The sequence below is a fragment of the Pan troglodytes genome, chromosome 15 (assembly GCF_028858775.2).
Source record: "Pan troglodytes isolate AG18354 chromosome 15, NHGRI_mPanTro3-v2.0_pri, whole genome shotgun sequence".
Lineage (NCBI taxonomy): Eukaryota > Metazoa > Chordata > Mammalia > Primates > Hominidae > Pan > Pan troglodytes.
In genome coordinates, this window is record NC_072413.2 from 68,565,918 (window position 1) to 68,592,989 (window position 27,072).

Genomic DNA, 27,072 nt, shown 5'->3' on the forward strand with positions numbered 1-27,072 from the left:
TAATATTCACATGATTAGAATATTCCTGAAATTGCATCTTACAGGTTCATAAAAATAGAATATTTATAAAAGCAATTTTAATAGCCAGAAACTATGAACAACACAAATGTCTATCACCATTAGAATGAATTCTAAAGTTGTAATATATTCATGCAATATAATACTACACAGAAATTAAAATAACTACAAATGAAACAACTCTGATGAACATCACAGACATAAAAGAAGTCATACATGAAATGCACACATTGAACCAATTATATTAAATTTTTAAAATAGGCAATCTAAACATTTATTTAGGGATGCATGGTTACAGACTAAAACTGCAAAGACAAGTGATTACCATAAAACTGAGGATGAAGGTGATTAAGCGTTAAAATCAGGAGGGGACATAAAGGAGCTTCTGGGGTACTAGCAAAGTTCAATTTCTTAACCCACATAAGTTACACGATTACAATGAGTTTTACTCCATTACTGACCCTGTCAGTTGAAAAGGCCTAGAAGCAATGACACCCCAGTAGCAATGAACATACCCAGCACACAGATCTTGATTTCCAAATGCTATTCTCCACTAAAAGAAATAGAAGTGCCTGGCTCCAGCGTTGAAATGAGCCTGGAATATCTGATTGTGCTAAACAGCAAAGAAATCATTCAATGGATGATTAAGTCATATCAAAAGGACACAGGATCAGCTTGAAGGAGCTCCCATTGGCCTGATTTAGGACAATTTGGGCATCAATATGAATGATAGTAAAGAAATATACACACTGAAGAAAATAAGAATCCAGGAGTCCACAAAGATATTTTTAGAAAGGAAGGAGAAATGAAAGCTGTTTATAGCAGGAAGCTAACTAATAACATAAAACAATGAAATCAGAAAATCACCATTTGGCAACCATCAGAGTAATAAATGATTCGGCAAGACTTATCAATGGAGGCTAGCCAGTGGGTAAAAGTTTGAGAAATAACAGGATACTCAGAGCCTCAAAATATTCCAAGATACTTATAAAAGGAAAAATAACTTTACAGTGGAGTAACCTTATAGACACTAACTTAACCAAGTGATTAATGTTAACATCACCAGAAACAGAGCAAATTGACAGCATGTGCCTCCGTAAGCATCTTTTCTATGGCATTCCTCACAAAAATGCATGAGGTGAATTTCATCATGAGAATATATCAAACAGACCCAAATTGAGAGACATTCCACAAAATGCATGGCTTCAACTACAAATATCAAGGTTATGAAAAACAAGCAAGATTAAAGAACTATTCCAGGTTACAGGAGACTGAAAAGACAGGACAACTAAATGTGGCCCATAACTCAGGATTTTCTTCTGTTGTAAATGACATTATTGGCACCACTGGTGAAACACAAATCACATCGAAAGAGAGAGAGAGAAAGAGAGAAACAGCAAGTGACAGGAGAGCAAGAGTCAGAGACAGAAGAAAGAGAGAAATAAAGACTAAAATACAGAAAAATGGTAACAGATAGAAAAGTAGGGTAAAAGGTATATATAGGAATTCTTTGTACTATTCTTACAACTTTTCTGTTTGCCGGAAATTATGTCGAAATAAGAAGTTGAAAGATAAAAATCTCACGCAATACATAAAATTAGACATTTCATAAAAGCAGAAAAAGATGAGAAATTCTTCAACTACTTTAAATACTAAAATACCACTTTTGCTACTTAACACTAAAAACATAAATGACAAAATTCAGTGGTAGCAATTCTGGAAAACCTGATACATACTTTCAAACTTCGCTGTTTGAGTGATCACTAGTCCAACATTTTGAGGAACAACTTAGCAATATGGACTAAGAGCAATAAAAATGCAGAGACTCTAGTGATTCCACTTCTGGAACTCTATCCTAAGGAAATAAATACCAAACACTGAAAAGGCATTATACAAAGATATAATCACAGCAGTCTTATTTAAAATAATGTAAACTGGGAAAAAATCTCAAATATAAGACAGAAAGAAAACTGAGATACAATCATTTACAGAAATTCGGACACTAAAACAGTCTATAAAAACTACATAAATATGGGGAAAAGCTTACAACAGATATAATAAAGTAAAATTGTACGAAAGGAATGATTAAAGTACAGTTTTAAAAGCATCTACATGCAGCAAGCACACTCAGCCCCCTTGCCATGAGATACCCTGTGCTGCCTAGGGACTTTGCAGACTTCCTACCAGCAAGAAGGCCCTCACCAGATGGAGCCAATCAATGCTGGACTTCTCAGCCTCCATAACTTTAAAAAAAATAAAATTCCTTTTCTTTATTGAAAAAAGAAGTATCTACACACAGAATAAGATTAAAATTCACAACACTGTTACAGTATTTATAGGGTAATGGTATTGGTGAGTGAGGTTTTTCCTTTTCTTCATCTTCCAAAATGTCAGCAACTGTTTAATACTGAGGATTATGTAACTGAACAAAAAGAAATATGCTTAGTTACTACTTTAACATCCTTTGTGTCTTCAAAGTGCATCTGAAAAATATCAGTTATGATGAAGAAAAAAGTCATGATGAAGCAATATATACAAATACCTTTATTTTGCTTTTAAACATATCTACCAGTAAACATGTGAGTGTGTAGGTTGCTCAAGTCCAGGAGAGGAAAGGTTACAGAAGACATATAACAAATATTCACAAGAAATCATGATGGGAATAATATCTTTTCTTCTTTTTTAAGACAAAGTCTCGCTCTGTCGCCCAGGCTGGAGTGCAACAGCATGATAATCAGCTCAAGGCAACCTCCACCTCCCGGGTTCAAGCAAGTCTCCTGTCTCAGCCTCCTGAGTAGCTGGGACTACGGGCGCCCGCCACCACGCCCGGCTAATTTTTGTATTTTTAGTAGAGACGGGGTTTCACCATATTGGTCAGGCTGGTCTTGAACTTCTGACCTCAAGTGATCCACCCGCCTTGGCCTCCCAAAGTGCTGGGATTACAGGCATGAGCCACCGCACCCGGCCTAATATCCTTTCAAAAAATAAGCACATTCCATACAAATAAGAAGGTTACAATAAAGTACTTCAAAGCTCAAGAGCCACAGTACTGAGGTATGATAACTAGCATGAGGAGTCTTCCAGGCTTCTCTTTTGTCCAGTACTCACTGAAGTCTCATCCGTTTTTCAGGGGGGCCTTTAGCACTCACTGTCTGTTGTACATTCTTTGTGGTCTCCTTCTCCTCAGGTTTTACAGTTTCTGGTACAGGTTCTGCCTCTTTCTTTGTTTGATCCACTAGATATCAAAAGTAGATTTTTTTGGGAGGGAGATATGGGTGGGGGGAATGAGATAAATGGTTAATATGAATGGCTCACATTTTCAAATTCATTTTTAACTGCTTATCTCAAGTTCTAGATCTAGCTGTTTCCCCAGGCAGATGTATACAAGAACCCAGTTACAAACCTAACAACCTGATAACTCAAGGAAATTAATGATACTAGACAAAACTACATAGCATTTAAGTAAGACAGTATGTAAAAACAAGATATATAATTATTCTAACCCAGTACCATGATGGTTCAATACCTGTTTTCAATAATGTAACAGAAAACATCATTGTGTAAAAATACAGATTTGATGAAGAAACCTCGAATTACAGTGGCTTCCTCACACCTCCTCAATACCTACTTTTTCCCTCCCAATTCATCTTTTCACTACCACAATCACTACCACAATGGCACCACCTGCTGACAGTTCAGCAGATCTCAAAGATTAAGAGTAAAAAACTACAATGGGAGACTCTAGAACAAGACTGTCCAACCCACCGCCCACGGGCAGCATGAGGCCCAGGATGGCTTTGAATGTGGCCCAACACAAATCTGTAAACTTCCTTAAAACATTATGAGACTTTTTTTTTCTTTTTTTTCAGCTCATCAGCCATCATTAGTGTTATTTTATGTGTGACCCAAGACAATTCTTCTTCCAATGAGACCCAGCCCCAGCTCTAGAAGGACAAAATGACCACAGCTCATTTCACATGCTATAGTTGTTATTGATTTACAAGCTGTTTGACCTTATTTCAAGCTTAATAAGAATATTACATGAACCATACCTGGAACAGGCTTTTCTCCAGGCTTTAGCTATAATTTTTTAGAAAAAAGGGAGGGAGAGGAAGAGGAAAAAGAAGAAAACAGGTCAACTTGGCAAAATTTCTTCTTCCTGATGTCATATTAATAAAATGAAAGCTTCATTCAAATTACATTTCAAATGACTTTGTGAAGAAAAGCTACTATGTATGTACTATAAAGTAAATTTATCATTTTCTACTTCTTATTCCCCATTCCAGAAAAGATACAAATCAAAAACTAGAACAAGATAGTCAACCAACCACAAAAACACTTGAACATTTAACAAAGACTTCCACCTCCACGCCCAGGCTACAATGCTTTATAAAAAGCAGTTCAGTAGAATCCAATGGGAAGAAATAATAAGTCTTTCAATACTCCAGAGTCTTATTTCCTTAGGGGTTATGACTTATGGGAAGGGAGAATGAAGTATGGATGAACCATGACTTTTAAAGTTGGCAGGCATGGGAAATTTGGAGGGAAAAGAGATTTCTGATGAGTCTATTATTAAAAACCAATCTATAGGAAAAAAAGATAAGAGCATTAGAGGTTAGAAACAAGGTCAGGTCCTTCACTCTGCAAGCAATTCTTTCACTTGATTAAGCTCTGTCATCTCCTTTGCCCCATTCCCCAAGTTAAATGCTCTACGACATTCTTGTCTTCTTCTACCCCTCATCCGATGACACTGTCTCCCATGTTTAAAAACAACAACAACAAAACCAGGATGCCAACACCACCAACTTCCTTACCATCTACCTTCAAACTTATTATAACTTTATATACATATACACATATATATTTAAAATACCTTATTACTTCCATATCACCTTAGAAGAAAAAAGCAGTCTCTTCATTTCTAATGCCTCCATCTGTGTGCTGAATCTTTCTGGATTTACATGCCCTCCCTAGGCCTTCTTACCTATTCCCACTTCTAACAACTACAAAATTTTCTGATATTACATGTTCCAGGTTCATGCTGACAACTGCCAACTATCCTACTCCAACTGCAAGTCCTGGGAATCTTTACACTTAACAAGACCAAAACTGAGCTTCACATTATTATCCACTGTGCAATAAAAAGGTTACCACAGAAGGCCTGAGGCTGCTATACTTAGAAAGGCCTGTTTGCAAGGTTGGCCCTTGGCTAGTGTCTAGAAACTTGGATTTTTGGAGGGTTCCCACCATTCCCTGGTAATAGTGGCTCACTGTGCCTAGACTGTACAAACAATGCAATTTAGGCTGAATACCTGCTTTCTTCAGAGGTTGTGGAATTTTGGTATGTGCCAGATAGAGGATACCTACATGAAGAGCTCCCCCAACTCCAAAAACACACCTTGGGTACCAGGTCTCTAATGGATCTCCCTGGGCAGAAATATCACACGTATGTTGCTGCATTTTCACTGTTGAGAGGAGTGCACTCTGTGTAACCTCTTAAGGGAAGGAGAAAGTATAAGGAAGCCTGCACATAGATTCTTCCAGACTCTGCTGTGTCCTTTTCCCTTATGATCTGGCTATATATATCCTTGCTATATTACAGCAATAAATCTTAGCTGAGTACAACTACATGCTGAGTCCTCTGAGTCCTGCTAGCAATCCCCAAATACGGGAGTCGTCATGAGAACCCCCAACAAAGCCACATATCACATTATCTTGTGAAAATATCAATACTTAACATGTCCAAAGTAATTTTGAGGGAATAAATTGTTTTTCTTTAAAATAGGAGAGGAAACATAGGGAGGAACATTGAGGAGAGTAAAAAATTTGAAAAGGGGGATTTTTCTGCTGTCAGCATTGAACTACATTTAAACTATATTGGACACTGAACTATATTTGGACATTGGAATAATGTCATTATTTACCCAACATAATACACTATCTAATCTTTTCTAGTAAATCCTGCCAGACTAGTAGAACATGGTCTGAGATGGGGATATATAACAAGAGTACTTCTTGGAGCAAATTTAATCAGGTGGCTTTGGTTTAGATAATCCTAGTTGAAGTAATATCCTATGGTATTCTAGCAGCTTCTAAAACCAGCAATAAAAAGACAGTCCTCATAAAAGGCTCCAAGGACCGAAACTCTCATCACATCAGTATTAGTGCAACTTCCAGCAGTAACAAGAATTAAAATATGGAAAAAGGAGCTTCAAAGAAGCAGACAGGACTTCTCCAATATTCTCCTGAGCATCCCCTTACAGGGGCAACATCCCTGGGTACCACAAGCCCAATTGCTCGATAAAACTGATTAGTAGGAATACCTGCTGTATCCTTATCCGAACTACAGGTAGTTCTGGAGGATGCAATGGGTAAAGAGGAGTTCATATGAGCTAAAAGAAGTTCTGGGAGACTTGAAGTAGATTATTTTCTTCTCTAGATCTGAGGCTGGAAAAATTTTTGTTAGGAAAAGCAAAAAGATTATTAATAGTTCTAGAGAAAGCCATCTTTCTCCTAGTTATGTTACACAGAGCTGGATATACTCTATCTTTGGGAGTTGGTTTTTGGCCCTTGGATGGTAAAAGAAATGGTTCAGGAATATGATGATATAAGTATGAATGTGGCTAAACCTTTAAAAGAAAAAGGTAAAAAACTCACTGAAATGATATGAAATCTGCAGTCTGCTTAAAAACAATTGGGAGGGGCCGGGCGCGGTGGCTCATGCCTATAATCCCAGCACTTTGGGAGGCCGAGATGGGCAGATCACGAGGTCAGGAGATTGAGACTATCCTGGCTAACGCGGTGAAACCCCATCTCTACTAAAAAATACAAAAAATTAGCCGGGTGTGGTGGCAGGTGCCTGTAGTCCCAGCTACTCAGGAGGCTGAGGCAGGAGAATGGCGTGAACCTGGGAGGTGGAGCTTGCAGTGAGCTGAGATCGTGCCACTGCACTCCAGCCTGGGCGACACAGTGAGACTCCATCTCAAAAATAATAATAATAATAATAATAATAATAATAATAATAATAATAATTGGGAGGAAGTAGGGGAAGAAGAGATAAAACAAGCTTGGCCATTTTGATAACTGTTGAGGCAGGCTAAAGGGTAGAGGGGGTTTCATTTTTAATTATTCTCTCTGCTTTCATGTTTTTAAAATTACCATACTTTTCTATAAAGTAAAGAGTTTTTATTTTAAGAATCAAGAGAGTCTTTGAGCTTTCTGTAACGTCTAGCCTAGCTCACCAGGACAGGACAGCAAACAGAATCAAGGCAGCATCCCTAGCCAGGGGGGAAAAAAAAAAAAGTTGTCTTTCACTGGAGTACCTCAGGACTCAAATACAACAGCAAACTACCGAATGTTCTTTAGGTCGGTCAATGAAAACCAAACCCCTAACAACTGTTATTTCAACCAAAATCTGTTTCTTTCCCTGTATTCTGAATTTTAGTTAACAATACCTAGTCTAATTCTAGGCCTAAAACCCCAGAATCACCCTTTGTCCAATCTCTCCAAATCCAACCACCAAATTAAAGCAATCCTGACTCGAAATACCTCCTGAATCTGTCTCCTCTCTATCCTATGGCCACAGAATTCAAGTTTTCCACAATTTAAGTGCCCTGACTCCAAACTTCACATGTGATTTGCTAAGCATCCCCCCCATACTGTTACTAGTTACATTCCTAAAACACAAAACTGACTACACCACTCCCTTGCAACTACTTTTAAATACCCAATGGGTCCTTATCACCATCAGCAATAATTCTCAACTAGTCACTTGAAGATGAGATAGAGGAGTTTTTAGTGAGAATACACTCCTAGAGTATATACTTGAAAAACATTATACAAAATTTCTCCTGGTTTGGTCTGCCTTTGGTTATGATAGCTATTGGTTTAAAACTTAAAATAACTCTGAATGCATCTGGAGGCCTGTTATGTTTATGGGAGTGGTAATGGGTTGTAAGTTTAAAATAGAGAAGAAACATAGGCCTCCAGGATTAAATCCCAGCTCCTTTGCATAGCATACAAAATCCTTCTCAACTGACCTTAATCCATTTTTTAAGTCTCATCTTCCATTACTCTTCCCCTCCACAAACACAGAGTAAACCTTCAGAGGATTCTTCTGGTTTCTGAACATATGTTCACTAACTCATGTTTCTGGTTTTGCATGTTCTATTACCGTTTTCTAGATCACGACTGTTCAAAAGAAATGTGAGCCACAAATGCAAGCTATACATGTAATTTTAAATTTTCTTGTCACATTTTTAAAAAGAAACATGTATTTTATTTAACCAAATATACCTAAAATATTATTTCAACATATAATCAATATTTTTAAACTACTGAGATATTTTACATACATTCTTTTTCATACAAGTCTGAAATCCAGTATGTATACTGCACTTACATCACAACTCAATCTGGGCTAGCTGTGTTTCAAATGCTAATAGTCACATGTGCCTCGTGGTTACCGTACTGGACAGCACATGTCTAGGTGTCTTCCCCTGGCCTACCTAGCATACACTATGTACTCACCAAATGAATGGTCAACTACACCTAACTTCTTACATTCTGTAGAGGTCACTCATCACCCTACTACAGCTATAATTCATTTATTTATTTATTCAACAGACTATGTTCCATCTTCAAGTACAGTTGATGAGATTCCTCTAAACTGGCTTTCCTGTCCTGAGTTCCGTCTTGTGTCCTCTGCTCTCTTCACCACTACATCACAATTCCAATAGCACCTATCTCTCACTACAGCAGAGTCAGGGAAGAGAAAACGGGAGGCCTGTTCTAAAGTCATCTCATGTGAAAAATGTCAATTAGTTTAAAATTTCCCTTGAAAATCCCTTAAAGAGCTCCTAACAAAAACAGGGTATATGATCTTGTATGTACATTGTAAAGGTCCAGAAGAATTGAGACTAGCCATGAGAACAGCATATTCATCTATTCCATTCCATATCTACTAGACTCCAAAAGCTCATTTAGTAGAATGGCAGGTGGATTTGCTATTGCTGTTAGAAATCTCCCTGCCCCTCCAAATCACACAGTGGAATTCATATAACTTAAAACCCCAACATAGGGTATCTCTATTCATCACTCCTGTCTCCTCTGTTTATTATGCCAAACACTCTACCTCAGATGTTCTGTTCTTTTTGTTACACAAGTGTTCACTATTCTATCATTTAGGTTGTTCAGATATCTACTACATCAGGCTGGAAGGTGGCACGTAGAGTAAAAAGAGCATGAGTTTCATATTCTAGTTTTGTTACCACTTGTGACACTTTCAGCAACCTTTTGAATGAGAATATTATCTACATGCAGTCCTCATAGTTTGTGAAGATTCAGTAAGAAACACAAAACAGTGTTAATTCCATTCCATTTACCCATTTCTTCCATTAAGTCTTTCGAAACCTTTCCTTTGATACAGAGATCATTTTTTAACTAATGAGGAAAATTGTACTTTTAGGTCACATCTGAAACAGTTCTCAATTAAAAATTAATATATATGCCATAAAGAAGTGTCAAACCAAGATTAACCACACATATTCTCATTACCTGCACAAATTTGGGTGGAAATTTTTGTCTGAGGTCTAAAAGTAAAGCATCCACACGTTGTCTCTGAAAAATAGAGCTTGGTTCTTCTTTCCTTTTGGCTTTAGGTCTGACTTTATCTATTAAAATACGAAGTCCAAATCAAAACATTGCCTACTTAGTTTGGTGTCTCATATTTTACAAATCTTTATCCACCATGAATATACCCAAACTTCATTATTTTTAATGGCTGCTATACCAAAGATAATTCCCAAAATAAGGTAAACACAGCACATATACAGAAGTGTTGTTAACTCTCCCTCTTAACTGAAGTTAAATTCTAACACTTAAGCTGATACATATGTCTTTTAAAGATACTTCAGTTTTGGTATATAAGCACGCACAACCGTAAGAGTTTTAAAGCTAAAGTTTTTCATAATTACCTAAATCACAATCCAAATTATTGGCTTGAAATTACCTTTGTTATTTTAAGTGTATTAAATGGTCTTTTCTCACAAAACCTACTAGCAACAAATGGAAATGCAGGTTTCACAAACTCAAGCTACCATATTCAATTATTAAGACTGTAATTCACTAAAAAAAAATAATAAAACAGAAAATTATGAAGACAAAAAAGAAAAGAACCTGAAAGAGAAATTCTGAAGTTTATCACATGTGGGATTTGCCCTTGGGAGGGAGGTGTATTGGGAAACTGTCTCTAAGCAAAGGATTCCAGATAAGTGTTACTCCGAACACTTGGTTATCGTAGGGGAAAAGAGCCACTGGGCCAATTTTAGTCAACAAAGGCAAACTTTCCTTCATCAAATGTTCCTGCTTATACCTACTATTAAGAAGATACAGGTCTGAATTCTATACAAATGCTGTTTCCCTCAGTAATTTATTCTGACTTGCTATTTCTCAGAAAAGGAAATGGAGAATACAAGTATGCTGTTACAGGCACATTTCTGGAGGTAGTCGAACAGTAAAATATGATGAAGACAGTAGCAGATTACATGGAAACTTAGAGGACCTGGAGCCACAAGAGGTGATGAGATGCAAAGATCAGAAAACAGACTGGCCATCTGGGGATAGGGCTCTAAAAAGCAATCTCTCTCATCTCCTCTGCTTTGAAGACTGGAGGAATAAAGAGTTCCAGATACCAAGATAACTCAACAGTCAGGTAAGAAAGGAATATCATCTCTGCTCATTCCACACCACTGTCTCTCCTATGTTCCTTTTTTTTTTTTTTTTTGTAGAGACCAGGTTTCACTATGTTGCCCAGGCTGATCTTGAACTCCTAGGCTCAGGTGATCCACCTGCCTTGGCATTCCAAAGTGCCGGGATTACAGGAGTGAGCCACCACACCTGGCCCCAAATATTTTAAAACCTTGAATCACCTTAACAAAGACTACCAGTTACCTAACAGAGTGAACTTGCATCTGTTCCTATGTGAAAGCTATTATTACCACATCTAGTTACATGAATCTCAGCTGCAACAAAGCCATCATCCCATGAAAAAGTGAAACACACTTAGAAAAGATCAACAGCCATTTTCCTAAAGAAAACAGCTTCATTCTCAGAGGATCAAAAAGTGTTTTAGGAGGGTATGGATGTTCTACTTACCTTGCTCTTCATGATCTTTGAAGTGCCACCAATACCCTTTGGAAGGATGATATCGACAGTATGACATAGCTTCATCAAAAGCTGACTGAATACCATGCACTGCAGTAAGCTTGTAAAAGGAAAATAAATTCTAAATTTATCATTAGGTCGACCAAACTTTCCAAAGTAAATACTCACAAAATATTACATATGCAAAGACAGAACCTATTTTTCAGAACCTAAATTACTATATAATTGAGACTATGAAATATACTTTGAGCACCGACTTGGCTCACAGTAACCAAAGTTCAAGACATTCTAATAGTCAATACTTTATAGCAACTTACACAAGGCAGAGGAGCTCTAGTTTGATTACTGGAAGCAAGGTAGCTAATTAAAAGTTTTCTTTAGTGCTTAAAGAATGTGAAGACACTTACCACTCTAGAGTTTATAACTGATCCCAAGTCTGGTGCCTGATAGATCACTCCAGCAATGATATAGTAATCAGCTAGTGGGATAACTAAAACAGTGGGAAAAAAGGTTTATAAATACAGCTATGGACACAAACTGCTAAACAGATTCTCATAAAAAGAAATAAAATCTGACATTTTCCCATAAGGCAGGGTTTAGCAATTACTGTTTTGGTAAAGCTGTACTAGAAAACAGCCACATCCAATCATTTACATATTATCTATGGCTGCTCTGGCAATAATTGAGCATTGTCACAGAGACTACAAGGCCCACAAACCCCAAGTATTTAGTCACTGGCCCTTTTCAGAAAAAGTATGCCCACTGTTGCCCTCTAGCAGTGCTTCTCAAATTTTAATGTGCATCTGAATTACCTGGGGGCCTTGTTAAAATTAGATTCTTATTCAGTAGGGATAGTGCATTTCTAACGAGTTCCCAAAAGATGCCAATACTGTTGTCAGTCAACCTTACTTAAGGGAGTAAGACCTTGGAGCAAGACAGACTGGGGGGTCCAGTGTAAAGATATCAAATGCAATGAGCTTGCTTTTGTGCCCCAGTGCTGGGTCCTAAGGAATAAGATAGCTGCTAGTGAGGCTACTGCCGTCTTGTGTAATTTTTACACCTTGAATCCTCTCACTATGGAAATCTTGTCTTGTCGCTGGTTTGCCTTGGTTCTAAGGTTCTCTTTTACTCTGGGCAGGGACTCTAGATCTTTGATTTTGTAACTGATTTTGGATTCCAGAATCACAACTTCTTTATCAAGTCATTCTCTGAAAACAATGCCAAGTTAAAGGTTGTCCATAAATGTCTTAATGAGGGTATCTAATTGAGAGATGTAGCTAGAATAACATTCATCTGGCTCCCCTATCTTGAATCTTCTCTTCAGTATGACTTTATCCATGGTCTTGGCTTGATTCTAATGTCTTCAATTTCTGGTCATCGCTGGAAAAGGTGTCTAGCTCTTTGATTCAAAACCAAATCTGGACTCTACACTCTTCAGTGTTGTTTCTAAACCAAGCTTTCAGTAGGTAGTATAACCCACGCAAGGCTTTTAGTTGAATGCATCACTGAGGATTTTCAACTGATCCTCTATTAATTTGATATGACCAGATCTACCATGCATTTTGTAAAAGAATTAACTCAGTGGACTGAGGTGAAAAAAAAAGTTAATTGTGGTCATCAGCAAAGCCTGAGTCCTGTCCTCTCACTCTCCTCCCCAGACAGCATGAGTTTCACCACTCACTCCACCTTCTCCAACTACTGGTCCCTGGGCTCCATCCAGGTGCCCAGCTGCGGCACCCAGCCAGTCAGCAGCACGGCAAGCGTCTATACAGGCACCGGAGGCTCTGGTTCCCAGATCTCCGTGTCCCGCTCCACCGGCTTCCAGGGCAGCTTGGGGTACAGGAGCCTGGCCATGGGATGGCCAGGGTTCTAGCAGGAATGGGAGGCATCCAGAACGAGGAGGAGACCATGCAAAGCCTGAACCTACCCTGGTTCAATGCCTGGCCTCCTACCTGGACAGAGTGAGGAGCCTGGAGACCGAGAACCAGAGGCTAGAGAGCAAAATCCAGGAGCACCTGGATAAGAAGGGACCCCAGGTCAGAGATTGGGGCCATTACTTCAAGACCATCGAGGACCTGAGGACTCAGATCTTCTCAAATACTGTGGACAATGCCCACACTGTTCTGCAGATCGACAATGCCCATCTTGCTGCTGATAGAGTCAAGTATGAGACAGAGCTGGCCATGTATCAGTCTGTGGAGAGCAACATCCATGGGCTCTGCAAGGTCAATGACACCAATGTCACTCGGCTTCAGCTACAGACAGAGATTGAGGCTCTCAAAGAGGAGCTGCTCTTCATGAAGAACCGTGAAGAGGTAGTAAAGGCCTACAAGCCCAGACTGCCAGCTCTGGGTTGATGATGAAGGTAGATACCCCCAAATCTCAGGACCTCGCCAAGATCACAGGAGACATCCTAATACGAAGAGCTGGCTCAGAAGAACTGAGAGGAGCTAGACAAGTACTGGTCTCAGCAGATTGAGGAGAGCACCACAGTGGTCACTATGCAGTCTGCCAAGGTTGGGGTTGCTAAGGTGATGCTCACAGAGCTGAGAGGTACGGTCCAGTCCTTGGAGACTGACCTGGACTCGAGAAATCTGAAGGCCAGCTTGGAGAACAGCCTGAGGGAGGTGGAGGCCCGCTATACCCTGCAGATGGAGCAGCTCAACAGGATCCTGCTGTACCTGGAGTTGGAGCTGGCACAGGCCGGGGCAGAGAGGCAGCACCAGGCCCAGGAGTACGAGGCCCTGCTGAACATCAAGGTCAAGCTGTAGGCTGAGATCACCACCTACCGCCGCCTGCTGGAAGACAGCCAGGACTTCAATCTTGGTGATGCCCTGGACAGCAGCAACTCCATGCAAACCATCCAAAAGACCCCACCCGCCAGGTAGTGGATGGCAGAGTGGTGTCTGAGACCAACAACATCAAAATTCTGAGACATTAAGCCAGCAGAAGCAGGGTACCCTTTGAGGAGCAGGAGGCCAATAAAAAGTTCAGAGGTCAAAAAACAAAACAAAATTACTTAGGATGCTTGACGTTCAGTCGGTATACCAACTGTGCTCACAGAAAGAGGTAGCTTTGATGCAGTGAGTCGCTCTGACTGTTAGTGCTTGAAGAGCTGTCCTTGGGCGTGCTCGAAGAGTCCTGGTATCCAAGTATACAACTAGTGGAACTTGGCTTTTGAAACATTTCCTATATGATAGTTAGGCTGGTTGTACCAGCCTTTGCAGACAATTTGTACAAACAATGTGATTATAGTAGACACCAGATTTCTTTTGGAAAATCTAAAAATCTGGTGGGCAGAGGATGTCCAAGCAACCAACCCTCTATAAAAATCCCTGGCTCAGAGTCTTATATGGACTTCCCTGAGCAGACATATTGAATGCAGCTGCATTTCACTGCTGGATGGAGGGCACACTCTGTGGCCCTTCACAAGCAAGAGAGAAAGCATAAGAAACTTGCACATGGATTCCTACAGACCCCACCTGACATGTCTTTTTCCAGTACTAATCTGGCTGCGTACCCTTACTGTGTTGTCATAACAAATCTTAGCTGTAAGTACAACCATATGCTAAGTCTGGTGAGTCCTCCAGCATAGTACTGAACATGTATGTGGTCTTGGAGACCCCCCAAACAGAAACCAATCAAAAAAACAAGTTAGGTCAGGAAGTAAATAAATTATGGTATTTTAAAAAGAAAACAATGCCTAAAGTTTACACATTTTACCTTGGGCAGGGGACTGCCGCTGTTGCTTCCGAATGATGAAAAGAATGGGCTCTTGAGCATGCAAAAGGATGTACTCGATTCCAACCATCTGACTGAAAACAGAACACAGACATCCAAAGATCTATAAACGCCCTACAAATAATTTTATAAGACATTCAAATTATTATATAAAAATGCAGCAACACTTTAAATAGGATTAAAACTGCCTATGTTTGGTGTTATAATCTGGCTGTTCAGTAAAATTGGCTGTTTTCCCAGACAGGTGGCATATAGATAAAGTAAGATTTGTTTCTAAACAACAAAATTTCTCTACAACAATGTATTATAAATTTAAATCTAAGTATTTTCAGTCAGGAAAGTACACCAAAGAGTGTCCGTTTCAAAAAGGCAATCAAAATGCCATGATGCTTCCTGACCAAATCTACGAATACATACAAAATATAAAAATAAACATGAAGACACAACTATATATACTACCAAACTAGAAAACATCAAAAACTTTATCCTCATCCCAACAAATTTTTTTACCTGACAGATTATGTTTAAAAGCAACAATAAGTTGTCTCAATAGCTGTATTTGCCCCATAACAAAAGCCATTTAAAATATAACAGATATTTAATTTTATAAGCTCCTCCTCAATATGTAGCTAACAGGAAAATTATATCAACAGTTGTTTCAAATACTTTTGTAATATAAACTAGATATAAAAGAGACAATAATTATAGTTGCCTGGTTGAGAATAACAGTAGCATTGCCAAAATCACTCATCAGATCCAAATCTAAACCTGTTATATTGTAATTAAACATTATGAAGTTATACAGAAAAGACCTCTGTTAAAAGTGAATACTAATAGTTACCCTGCATGTCAAATTTGCATAAACCCAAACAAAACTCCAGTTTTTCTTCTAAAAGTTCTACTCTGCACTTCATGATCCACAGTTTGAAAGAACTGTTCATTGCAAAACTTGTATTTGGAAAAAGTGCTACCTTCTTAAAATAACTTACTTCAAGTGTTCTAATGTTAGCCTCTGCATTTTGACCACTTCATTATTACATGTTCTGTCATAAAAAGGATTACTTCTTTCTGAAAAGTAATCCAGGACACTACCACTGTTCAAAATAGGGATCCAAGAGCTGTCAACCCAAGAAATTCCCAGCAGATTGTCTATGGGAAAGAAAACAAAATGATAAAGGATTAGAAAAATACAAAGAATCCAATCCAACAAACATTTATTATACATCAAATGTAGTAGGCACTATGAATATAAGGATGACAAAGATCCTAACCAACACACTCTCATGATGTAACAGAAGAGATTATGCAAGAAAGCAATAACATGATTAAGTCTTATGATAAAGACATGGTGAAACCCTGTCTCTACTAAAAATACAAAAAATTCTGGCCGGGTGCGGTGGCTCACGCCTGCAATGCCAGCACTTTAGGGGGCTGAGGTAGGTGGATCACCTGAGGTTGGGAGTTTGAGACCAGCCTGACCAACATGGAGAAACCCCGTCTCTACTAAAAATACAAAATTAGCCTGGCGTGTTTGTGCATGCCCATAATCCCAGCTACTTGGGAGACTGAGGCAGGAGAATCGCTTGCACCCAGAAGGTGGAGATTGTGGTGAGACGAGATCACGCCATTGGACTCCAGCCTGAGCAACAAGAGTGAAACTCCGTCTCAAAAAAAGAAAAAAAACAAAACAAAAAATTAGCCGGGCATGGTGGTGGACACCTGTAATCCTAGCTACTCGGGAGGCTGTGGCAGGAGAATCACTTGGACCCAGGAGGCGGAGGTTGCAGTGAGCTGAGATCGCGCCACTGCACTCCAGCCTGGGCGACAGAGTGAGACTCCGTCTCAAAAAAAAAAGACATGAAGAAATGTGTTACGAGACTACAGAGGACCTGGGGAAACGAAAATCATTTTTCATGTGGTGAGAAGGTGGGTTTTAGCACGATATGTTAAAGAATAAATAGAAACTTACACAGAGAAAAGGGCAAAGTAATTCCAAGCAGAGAGAATGTATATACAGAGGTGTAAAAATATAAAGTATATTATATCTTTAGAGAATAATTTCATTAGGTGAAGAAGTGATAAGATTTAAAATTTAGAAAGGACTTTTTTTTTATTGGAAATCCTTAATGCTGGCAAGGAATTCAAAATTTTTAAATAACATGTATGCCCAAGAGAACACATCTATAGCTACCAGTTTGAGATCTCTCAATTAGGGATAGAGAAGTTAGGAAGCTATTATTGTAGATGAGATGATAATGATGTAAAAGCTAAGGGATAAACAGGAAGTAGAGTTCCCTTAACTACAGCCACACGGTTTCATATTTAGCATAGAATTAAATCATAGCTTTTAAAAAGACATGATAGAGCTAGATACTTTTAATAAATGAGCTTGTATTGGCTATTGGCTTTCATGATGCTTCATACCACTGACTGTACTGAACACCACTAGGTGTAAATCATGAACATCAAAATGCCTATACAATACTGGTTGAAAAACTTCAATCTCTCTTATACTGTCATTACCTCAGGCATCTTCAAAGAAGTCAGACCTAATTCAAGGTGACAGGCAGTTTTGAGCCAAGTGACTCAACCGAGAAAAATTATATAAAGGTAAAATGTACTTTGTGTGCTATAAAATAAAGGAGGAGACAGATGAAGTGCGTTAATAACCAAATAATTAGTATAGACCATTTAGATAGTTCATCATAACTGGATCATGCAATAACCAAATACACAACAGGCCAGGAAATAACATTTTCAGAAATGGCCTCCTAACTGGTTTTCCTAATTCTACCCTTGCCCTCCTACACTGTTCCCAGCAGCCAATGTAGTCCTAAAAAAAAGTCAGATCACATCATTCCTCTGATGGAAACCCCTCCAATGGCTCTGCGTTTTACTCAGAGGAAAAGCCAAAGACCTTATCATAGCTTTCAACACCTTTCTGACCTCATCTCCTTCCCACATCCTCTCTCACGACCCTCCAGCCACACTGACCTCCTTGCTGTTCCTTTAACACACCAAACACACTCTTATTTTAGAGTCTTTGCCATGATCCTAACAATCTGAATTATAAGTAAAACATTTTATAAACTAAATATTTCTTTTTTTTATTCTGTAGCAAGGCAACATGTTGACATAGCCCAAGCATTCTAACAGCATTCTAACCATCAGCAAGTGATGAAATAAATAATGAAAGACACGTATGTAAAATCATGATCCAGAAGTGCTGCAGATCGCCAGACAACTATAAATGAGAGTATTTGTAATAAATGTGTTAGACCCCAATCCAGTTAATATTTAAAAAAGGCATCTCAAACATCTCCCTTTAAAAATCAAGTACTATATACACAAAAACAACTCTACATGCTCCCCAAGATCAAGCAGCAGTTAAGGGGTGACATCTCCATACATTTATTCACTGACTGATTCAATATTTGAGTACCTCTACAGTTCAGCTGTGAAAAAAATACGACCCCGCCCATAATAATTGCTGGACGTTCGATGTAAAGTATTATCGACTCAAAAAAAAAGAAAATATCTGGGATTCATGCTCAGGGACCCGTGTGGCGCGGTCTAAAGAATTAGGCAGCCACCATGCCAAGTCCCAAGAGATGAATCAAATCAAGTTGGCTTATTACCCCATTCCCTTCTCTGCCTAAACGCCATTCCTTCACTCCAATAGAATAGCCCTAATGTTGCTGCAGAGATACGTGTGTAGAACAAAACTCCAGCTCTGAAAGTTCAAAACCCAGAGCTTCTTCCAACCCCTTCTCTCCGACGCTTCCAAGAGACGCTCCAAGAACTTAGAAAAAAAAAAAAACTCGTCAACGTTTCGCTAGATCACAGCCTTGGGTTGTCCACAAAAACCACTCAAAAAAGCTTGAGACCTCACACAAAGGAACCTAAACCTTGAAACCGCGAGCTATAACATCCCAAACTAGTCCATAGACAATCAAGAGACAAAATATAGCAATACAGTATACCTCGGATATCCACCGCCGCCATAATTCCGAAAGCGTTTACAGGTTCTCTTTCCGGCGCAAAGTAAACGTAAGCCTAGGCCGCCGGAAGCAGCGGGTTGAAGAGAGTGCGCATGGGTGAGGAGGGACGTAGAGCGGAAGAGGGGGCGGGGCGGGCAGGAGAGAGGCAGGGGGTGGAGGTGCGGGTGGGAGGGGAGGAGAGGCGAGGGGGCGGAAAGCGGGAGAGGCGCGGGAGGCGGGAAACGTGGGATGGGGTGGGGTGGGGTAGGGGAATGGGAGGGGATGGGAGGGGACGGGACGCAGAAAGGTTGGTGCAGGGGAGCAGGGAAAGACTAGAAGAGGGATGGGCCAAAGAAGGAGAACGGGAGGGCGGATTACTGGGAAAAAAATTAGAAGACTTAGAGGACAGAAAGACCGAGTTGAGTCCCGCCCCACGCCCACCACTGATGGAAGAATTCTGTCTTGATCGTCTGTGATCGTCAAGAAAACAAATTCTGATGCTGTAGAGTTGTGCTTGGGAGTGTCTCTTTAATTTTAAAAGCTCCCCGGGTGTATCCACTGAGCTATCAGATTTAGGAACGATGGTCATTTATATTTTTCTCCCTGCCTCAGGTATTGGGATGGGACAGGACTTAAGAATTTGGGAGTCATTGGCTTTTATGTGACTAAATCCATTAAAAATCTAAACCAATTAAAGAAGCCTCTGAGAAAAATTTCACAACACAGGAAATGCTTCTGAAGTGAAATATTAATAAGATTAAGAGAAAGGGAATACCCCTGGGTCCCAGAGTAATGAGCAAATGTCTGCATTCCAAGTAGTCTGGAGTAGGTAGCAAGGCTCCAAAGAGGGAATGATTCTGTGTACGGGGAAGCTACAGAAAGCCTCAGATTTTCAAGCTTCAGTGTGGCTCTGTAAAAGCAAAACGATACAGAAATATGAAAACAACACACAGATACTAGGAAGAGGATGCCAAAATCTGAAGGAGGGATGAGGGCGGGTGCCTACATCTTCTCCAAAACTTAGGTACTGTGAAGACTCCCCAAGAATTTAACCACAACCCAGGAGCAAGAGGGGAAGACCATAAATTTAATTGGGATTTTCAACCTCATAGACAAGGAATTAAAAATTTGTTAACTCCGTAGAATAAAAGTACATTGCCTGTACATTTCAGTTTGGGAATTTTCTGCCTGAGATGGTATGTATAAAATAGGTGTCCCAACAGAAGTATGTGCATGCACAGAGTAAAGTTTTGAGAGAGAATTTTTCAGGAGGGCCTGGTTGGGAGCCTAGTGGGAGGACATTGCAAAAAGGAGGAGTATCGTATCCAATAAAAAGTGTGATCCATAAAGCTTTTTGTTTTGTTTTTCTAGTTTTTTGTTTCCTTGTGTTTTGATTAGGCTAGAAGGAGATTAGGAAGAATAGTGACAGAATGCAGATCTGTAGATAATAAAACATATGGTATGCATGGTAAATAAGACCTGGAAGCTCAACCTTTATTTTGTAGGCAATGGGAGAAATGTGATCAAGCTTCCATTTTAGAAAGATAACTTGAGGAAGACAGGGCGAGGTGGCTCACGCCTGTAATCCCAGCACTTTGGGAGGCCAAGATGGGAGGATTGCTTGAGCCCAGGAGCTGGAGACCAGCCTGGTCAACATAGCGAGATCCCATCTCTATTTCTTTTATATTAATTGTTTCAATTAATAAAGAAATATAAATAAAAAAGTGTGGTAACAAAAACAAGAGAAGACAAGATAGGGAGGAAGCCACTTTGGGTAGGACAGTCAGGACAGGCCTCTCTGAGGAAGTGATACCTGAGATGAGACCTGGAAGATGAAAGCAAATCACTCATGTGAAGAGCTGGGGCACAAGCGTATCAGACAGAGGGGACCAAGGACCCTACAGTGGGAAAGGGGTTGGTCTGAGAACCACAGAAAGGCCAGTGTAAGCCGGGTTGTATGAGTGAAGGATGAATGATGGGAAAAGAGACTGGGAATGAAGGCAGGGGCCAGATGATAGAGAGCCTGGTCAATAATTTATTTTTTATTCAAAGAACATAGGAAGCTATTAAAAGATTTGAATGAGTAGAATGCCACAAAGGTTCTGACTGGAAATTTGTTTATGGATGTCAAAAGTATTTGTTGTGCTTATTGAGCCACTTACTATGGACGAGGCACTGTGCTAAGCACTTTGACGAACTATCTAGTTGTTCCCTCAAAACAATTTTATGAGGCAGAAGCTATTACTCCCATTTTTAAATGAGGAGACGGACTGAAGCAGATGAGCTAGCTTTTCACCAAACTTATTATCTACTTGGGTATACAGCTAAGCTATATTTTCCACCACCCTTGCACCTGGATGGAGCTACGTAGCCAGTTCTCATCAAGGGACTGTGAATGGAAGTGATAAGTGTTACCTCCAGGCCAAGACAGTGAAAAACACTGGTTCCATCTTCACTTTCTCTCTCTGTATTCACCAGCTAGATGCCAGAAAAACCTAAGGTCATGGATTGAAAGTGGTGGTGATGGGGAGTTGGGGGGCTGGGGTCTCTGAATGACTGACCACAGGTGCTGAGCCACCTTGCTGACCTAAACTGGATCCAAAGCAAGAAATAAGATTTTATTATGTTAAAACACACACATGCACACAAAATTGCTATGTACTGTCTCCTCCATAAAATCAGTAATACTGGTGTAATCTATTTTCTGTAGGATATATTAAAATGTGTACCTGCCTCCACTATATACAGTATGACCTTTTGAGGCTTTAGGATTTGGAAACTTAGATAATTTAATATGTAAGTGTCAGAATGCAAGTAAAAGAGAAAAAACAAGATCTTCAGTATGGAAGTGGGAATGATTTCTGATTGGTTAAAGATGAAATGATGCTCATGGATAATTGATAATGTGTGGTACTCATCTTCCTCCATAAGATCACCATCTAGAAAAACAGCTTTCCTTCACACACGCTCCCTTTAAATACCTGACACCATGATCCTCGTTACTACGTTTTTCTTTCTCTAACATTCTCTCCAATATTCTAAATTTACACGTCATGTCATCCCACTCTGTACCTATAGAAATGTGTGCCCTTCCTTATAGGAATACCTCTATAATTGCCTGGCCTGAATTCAGACTCTTTTCTAAAAAAAAATTCTCTAGACTGTAAACTCTGTGAGGACATGGTCATGTCTGTGTTTGCCTGGTGTTACTTACTTAGTCTCTGGCAGGGTGTTTTTGATATAGTAGGTGTTCAACAAATATTTGTTGAATGAACAAATTCATGTATAAATGAATGGATGATATGATGGCCCTCAGATAAATAATAAACTTCATTAATTCAATAATAAATGAAATATGAAATTGTTAATGGAAATTGATTTATGGGAAGTTATAAGAAAATTCTTAAAATCTCTCCTGATGTTAGAATGATGCCAAACGCACAACTTTATTTATACTAATATTCTAAATAAAAACAACATGGTTATATTTTGTTTGGTGTCCTATCAGGAAAGTATTTTAGCAAATGACAAATGTGTGGGGTGTTTTTCCTTCTTATTTAGTGAGGAAAAGTCCAGCTACTTCATTATACAAAGCAGAAAATTGCCTTAGAAATACTGAGGAATTATCTCTGAAAAGTTACCTTGGAAGCTCTGAGATTGGCCCCAGTGGTCTAGGGAGAGGTATGGTACCAATTTTTTTGTGATTTAAGGGTTACAAGAAAAGCTACACAACCCCTTAAGGCAAATGCCAAAACCTGACCTGTGGCAGTAATTCTGAAAGCAGCTGTTCACCTTCGGAAGTGGCTGTAATCATAAACAAAAAAAATCTACTCATAAAGCTTTAACCCTAGAATCCTAAACATAGAGTACAAATAAGCTTAGTCCAAACAGAATTATCTTCCCTCAAAGAACCTTTGTGGATTTTCCTCTCATTGCAGGATAGTTGTCAAGGGCCCATGAGATTACACAGCACTAACTTTAAGCAAGACTCCATCAAGGCATCAAAAAGCAATAACAAAGGCAAACTAGATAATCATATTCCAGTATGGCATTAGAAAATATTTAATAACCCCCACATTCTTTGGGGTGAGTATGCCCCTGAGATGCTTGGTTAATTCTGGAGGAGAGCAAAGAGAAGCATCCCAAGGAAGATCCTTGACTGCCAACTCAATACGGCAGGTAGGGGCTCAAAGTCAAATTGCTGTATCTGAAGTAACAATCCCAGCAAACCCCAAAAGGGAGGTGGCTGTGGCAGTATCTTGGAAATCTGCTGGTAGTTCTTGCTTTACTCTTAAGGATCTGTGGATAGAGGATTAGACAGTTTCCTGAAGAAAAATGCAGGGAAGAAAGTAGTAATTCTGGGACCTTAACAGTAATAAAGTAGCTCAATGTATTCTCATATTGTCCTTTTAATCTGGGCTATATCTAAACCCACATCTCCCTTTTTAATTATATTTCCTTCTTCTTTTTTTCATGATGAATGTCACCAAAGATTTATCCAATTTGATTGTATTTTTAAAGAATGAACTTTTTTCTTGATTAATTCATTCTATTGTATTTTTTCTGTTTCACTTATTTCTGTTCATTTTTTTGTTCATATTTTTATTCTAATTCCTTTGGCTTTATTCTGTTGTTCTTTTTCTAATTTACTGAGATGAACATTAATCAATTAATCTTCAGCTTCTATTCTTTTTTTTTTTTTTTTTTTTGAGACGGAGTCTCCCTCTGTTGCCCAGGCTGGAGTGCAGTGCAGTGGTGCAATCTTGGCTCACTGCAAGCTCCGCCTCCGGGGTTCAAGCAATTCTGCTACCTCAGCCTCCCAGGTAGCTGGATTACAGGCACCCACCACCGTGCCTGGCCATTTTTTTTGTATTTTTAGTAGAAACGGGGTTTCACCATGTTGGCCAGGCTGGTTTCGAACTCCTGACCTCAAGTGATCTGCCCCCACTTTGGCCTTCCAAAGTGCTAGAATTACAGGCGTGAGCCACCATTCCCAGCCTTCTATTCATTTCTTAAGTAAGCATGTAAGGCTATAAATTTTCCCCCAAAGAAACACCTTCATTGTATACCTTAAGTCTTGATGTATAGTATTTCTTTTATCATTTAGTTCTAAGTGTTTTTTAAGTTTTGATTTGATTTTTTCTTTGATTTGTGGGTTATTTTTTTAATTTCCAGGTATATGGAATTTTAAAATTTATCTTTTTGTTAACTTTTTTTTTTGAGACAGAGTCTCGCTCCATTGCAATTCTCCTGCCTCAGCCTCCCCAGTAGCTGGGACTAAAGGCGTGCACCACCACACCCAGCTAATTTTTTGTATTTTTAGTAGAGACAGGAATTCACCATGTTGGCCAGGCTGGCCACGAACTCCTGGCCTCAGGTGATCCACCTGCCTCAGCCTCCCAAAGTGCTGGGATTACAGGCATGAGCCACCATGCCCGGCCTGTTATTAACTTCTAACTCAATTGCGTTGTCCTCAAGGAACATGTTCTACATAATACCTATTCTTTAATTTTTATTTGGTTTTGCTTCATGCCTTATATGATCATGTGTGCTTAAGAAAGCAATGCGTTCTCTAAGTGCTGGATACAGAATCTGGCAGTGTTAGACACCCCAAATTCTCAATACTGTCTTTTCTTGGTCTCCATGGCACTACCCTCCACTAGTATTTCTGCCACCTCTCAGACTATTCCTTTCCTATTCCTTACACTGGCTTCTCTTCCTCTGTTTTACCTATAAGACCTCTAATCCTCAGACCCACCCCTCATCTTTCCTATCTTTCTGCTTTTCACTCTCCTCTCTGGATGATTTAATTCACACTGTGGCTGCAGTTTTCGTCTATGTTATCATGGCTCACAAAACAGCCTAATCTAGACCTCTCTCCTGAGTCCCAGGAACATATTTGTAACTGCATACTGGATAGCTCCAACTTGCTGTTCTGTTTCAAAGTACAAGAGATTCACTCTTACCTGTATTCTTGATCTTACTAAGAAACCTTGCCACTCCCTCTTCCTTACCTCCCACACTAATCTAGTGCCAAGTCTTGTCCATTCTTCTCAGGCTCCTCTCTTGAATCGGGCTTCTCCTCTGCATCTCCACTGCTATTCTTTCCATCCCAGTGCCCATTCTGTCTTGCCTGAACATTGTTGCCAGGGTAATTTTTCCATAAATAGTGTTTTCTTGCTCTAAAAGCTTTACCGACTCTATTTTCAGCCCACAACATGAAATGTAAATGGGCCCCAACCTACTTTTCAGCATTATCTCTCAACCCCAAATCACCACTGCACACACTGAACTCCTGCAACACTGAGCTTCTCACAGATCCCCAGACTGTCTGAGATGTTTATATCTCTAGGTCTTTGGACATGGTTCTACCTGGAAACTTGGAATGCTATTGTGTCTCTATCCTCCCTCACACCCTTAACCCAGCACACAAGAGAGCAAATGTGTATGCACACACGCATACACACAAACATAAATTTATCTGGAAAATTCTACTCATGTGCAAGCAAGATTAGACTATGTAAAAAAAAAAAAAAAAACTGGCCGGGTGCAGTGGCTCACACCTGTAATCCCAGCACTTTGGGAGGCCAAGGTGGGCAGATCACGAGGTCAGGAGATCGAGACCATCCTGGCTAACACAGTGAAACCCCGTCTCTACTAAAAATACCAAAAAAATTAGCCGGGCGTGGTGGCGGGCGCCTGTAGTCCCAGCTACTCGGGAGGCTGAGGCAGGAGAATGGCGTGAACCCGGGAGGCGGAGCTTGCAGTGAGCCGAGATCGTGCCACTGCACTCCAGCCTGGGCGACAGAGCAAGACTCTGTCTCAAAAAAAAAAAAAAAAAAAAAAAATTAAAAAAAAGTTTGTTATTCTGTAGATGTTGACAATTGATGATTAATGAAATTTTAGTTGGAGACAAATAGGTGGGTAGGGATAAGGCAGGAAACAGGAAATAACATGTCAGCAAATAGTCCCCTTCTCTTCATCAATTCTGTGTTGACTTGATAGGAAATTTTCTTAAGCCACCATAAAATATCATGTTCAGTTCCACTTCTTCTCAGACACCTAGCTGCCCAGGCACTTGGCTAATTGGATAACTGTATATGGATGACTCTATATCCCAATTCACCTTCATGTTACTTTCCCCTGGGTTTGGTCACCTGGTAACCCTGATCCCAGGCTTGTCTTCCTAGTAATTATGTTGTTTGTATTCTCTTATAATTATCTCCTGTTGCGTTTTCCTGAAGTTTACATTTATTTCTAAACCTACAATATGTGGACGTAAAGAAATATTTTATTTTCATAGGCTCATGTATAGTGTATATTTATATGAGAACATTTACAAGATATTTATTAATAGGAAGAAAATTTCTGGGTTTTTATTCCATTTCCTGCCAGAAGAAAGTGACCCTTCCCCCACCAGTGTCTGTCCCTGTGGCTGTGGCTTTATGTGATTTCCATACATAAAGTGAGCTAATTCTTTACATTTCTGTGGGTGGTCAAGAGTAAGATTCAATGTCATTTCACAGATCAGGGTTAAAAGAAGATTTTAGGCCGGGACAGTGGCTCATGCCTATAATCCCAACACTTTAGGAAGCCAAGGCAGGCGGATCACCTGAGGTCAAGAGTTCAAGACCAGCCTGGCCAATATGGTGAAACCCTGTCTGTACTAAAAAATACAAAAATTAGCCGGGCATGGTGGTGCATGCCTGTAATCCCAGTTACTCAGGAGGCTGAGGCAGGAGAGCTGTTTGAATCCAGAAGGCGGACGTTGCAGTGAGCTGAGATCGTGCCACTGCACTCCAGCCTGGGTGAAAGAGGAAGACTCTGTCTCAAAAACCAAAAAATAAAAATAAAAATAAAAAATATAAGAAGATTTTAAATATTCACTATCAGCCAAATAAACCTTAGCAGCAGGGAAAAAAAGGTTGAAAATAATAGATTTTATAATACAGTGTCTTTTCTTTTCTCCAGTTTGTGCTATAAGTTATCTTCAAGTTATAAGCAAATGAAGAGTACCAATGTATATAATTTTTGGATATACAGTAAACCCATGTAAACAATGTAAAACCATATTGTATATGTGTTAACATTCAGGGCTTTAAAAAAATTCTATGTACAAACCTGAAAATATTTGTCTGATTCATGGACAAATCACTCAAACAAACAATTT

General features: G+C 39.5%; 1 protein-coding gene across 3 annotated transcripts; it reads right to left on the reverse strand.

The window, feature by feature from the left end:
* Positions 1-2,539: 2,539 nt before the first annotated feature.
* On the reverse strand, positions 2,540-19,011 carry MED6 (mediator complex subunit 6). Of its 3 annotated transcripts, none has more exons than XM_510038.8 (8): positions 18,906-19,011; positions 15,912-16,071; positions 14,905-14,996; positions 11,589-11,671; positions 11,173-11,281; positions 9,574-9,689; positions 4,071-4,098; positions 2,540-3,253 (listed from the first exon to the last, which is right to left on the reverse strand). In XM_510038.8, exons 1-8 carry the CDS (start codon positions 18,925-18,927, stop codon positions 3,123-3,125), a joined length of 741 nt encoding a protein of 246 aa, XP_510038.2. In that variant the 5' UTR covers positions 18,928-19,011; the 3' UTR covers positions 2,540-3,122. The 3 variants fall into 3 exon arrangements, with proteins under 3 accessions (XP_510038.2, XP_063649694.1, XP_009426345.1); XM_063793624.1 differs by having other exon boundaries at positions 11,173-11,302; XM_009428070.5 differs by lacking the exon at positions 9,574-9,689.
* Positions 19,012-27,072: the final 8,061 nt, after the last annotated feature.

What these genes read in the sequence shown, in the direction of transcription:
- MED6 (XM_063793624.1), bottom strand. Translation starts at nt 18,927, where the DNA reads ATGGCGGCGGTGGATATCCGAG. An exon ending in CTAACATTAGAACACTTGAA is followed by an intron (nt 14,997 to 15,911) that starts GTAAGTTATTTT and finishes TTCTGTTTTCAG; the next exon opens with TCAGATGGTTGGAATCGAGT. An exon ending in GCGGCAGTCCCCTGCCCAAG is followed by an intron (nt 11,672 to 14,904) that starts GTAAAATGTGTA and finishes CCACTGTTTTAG; the next exon opens with TTATCCCACTAGCTGATTAC.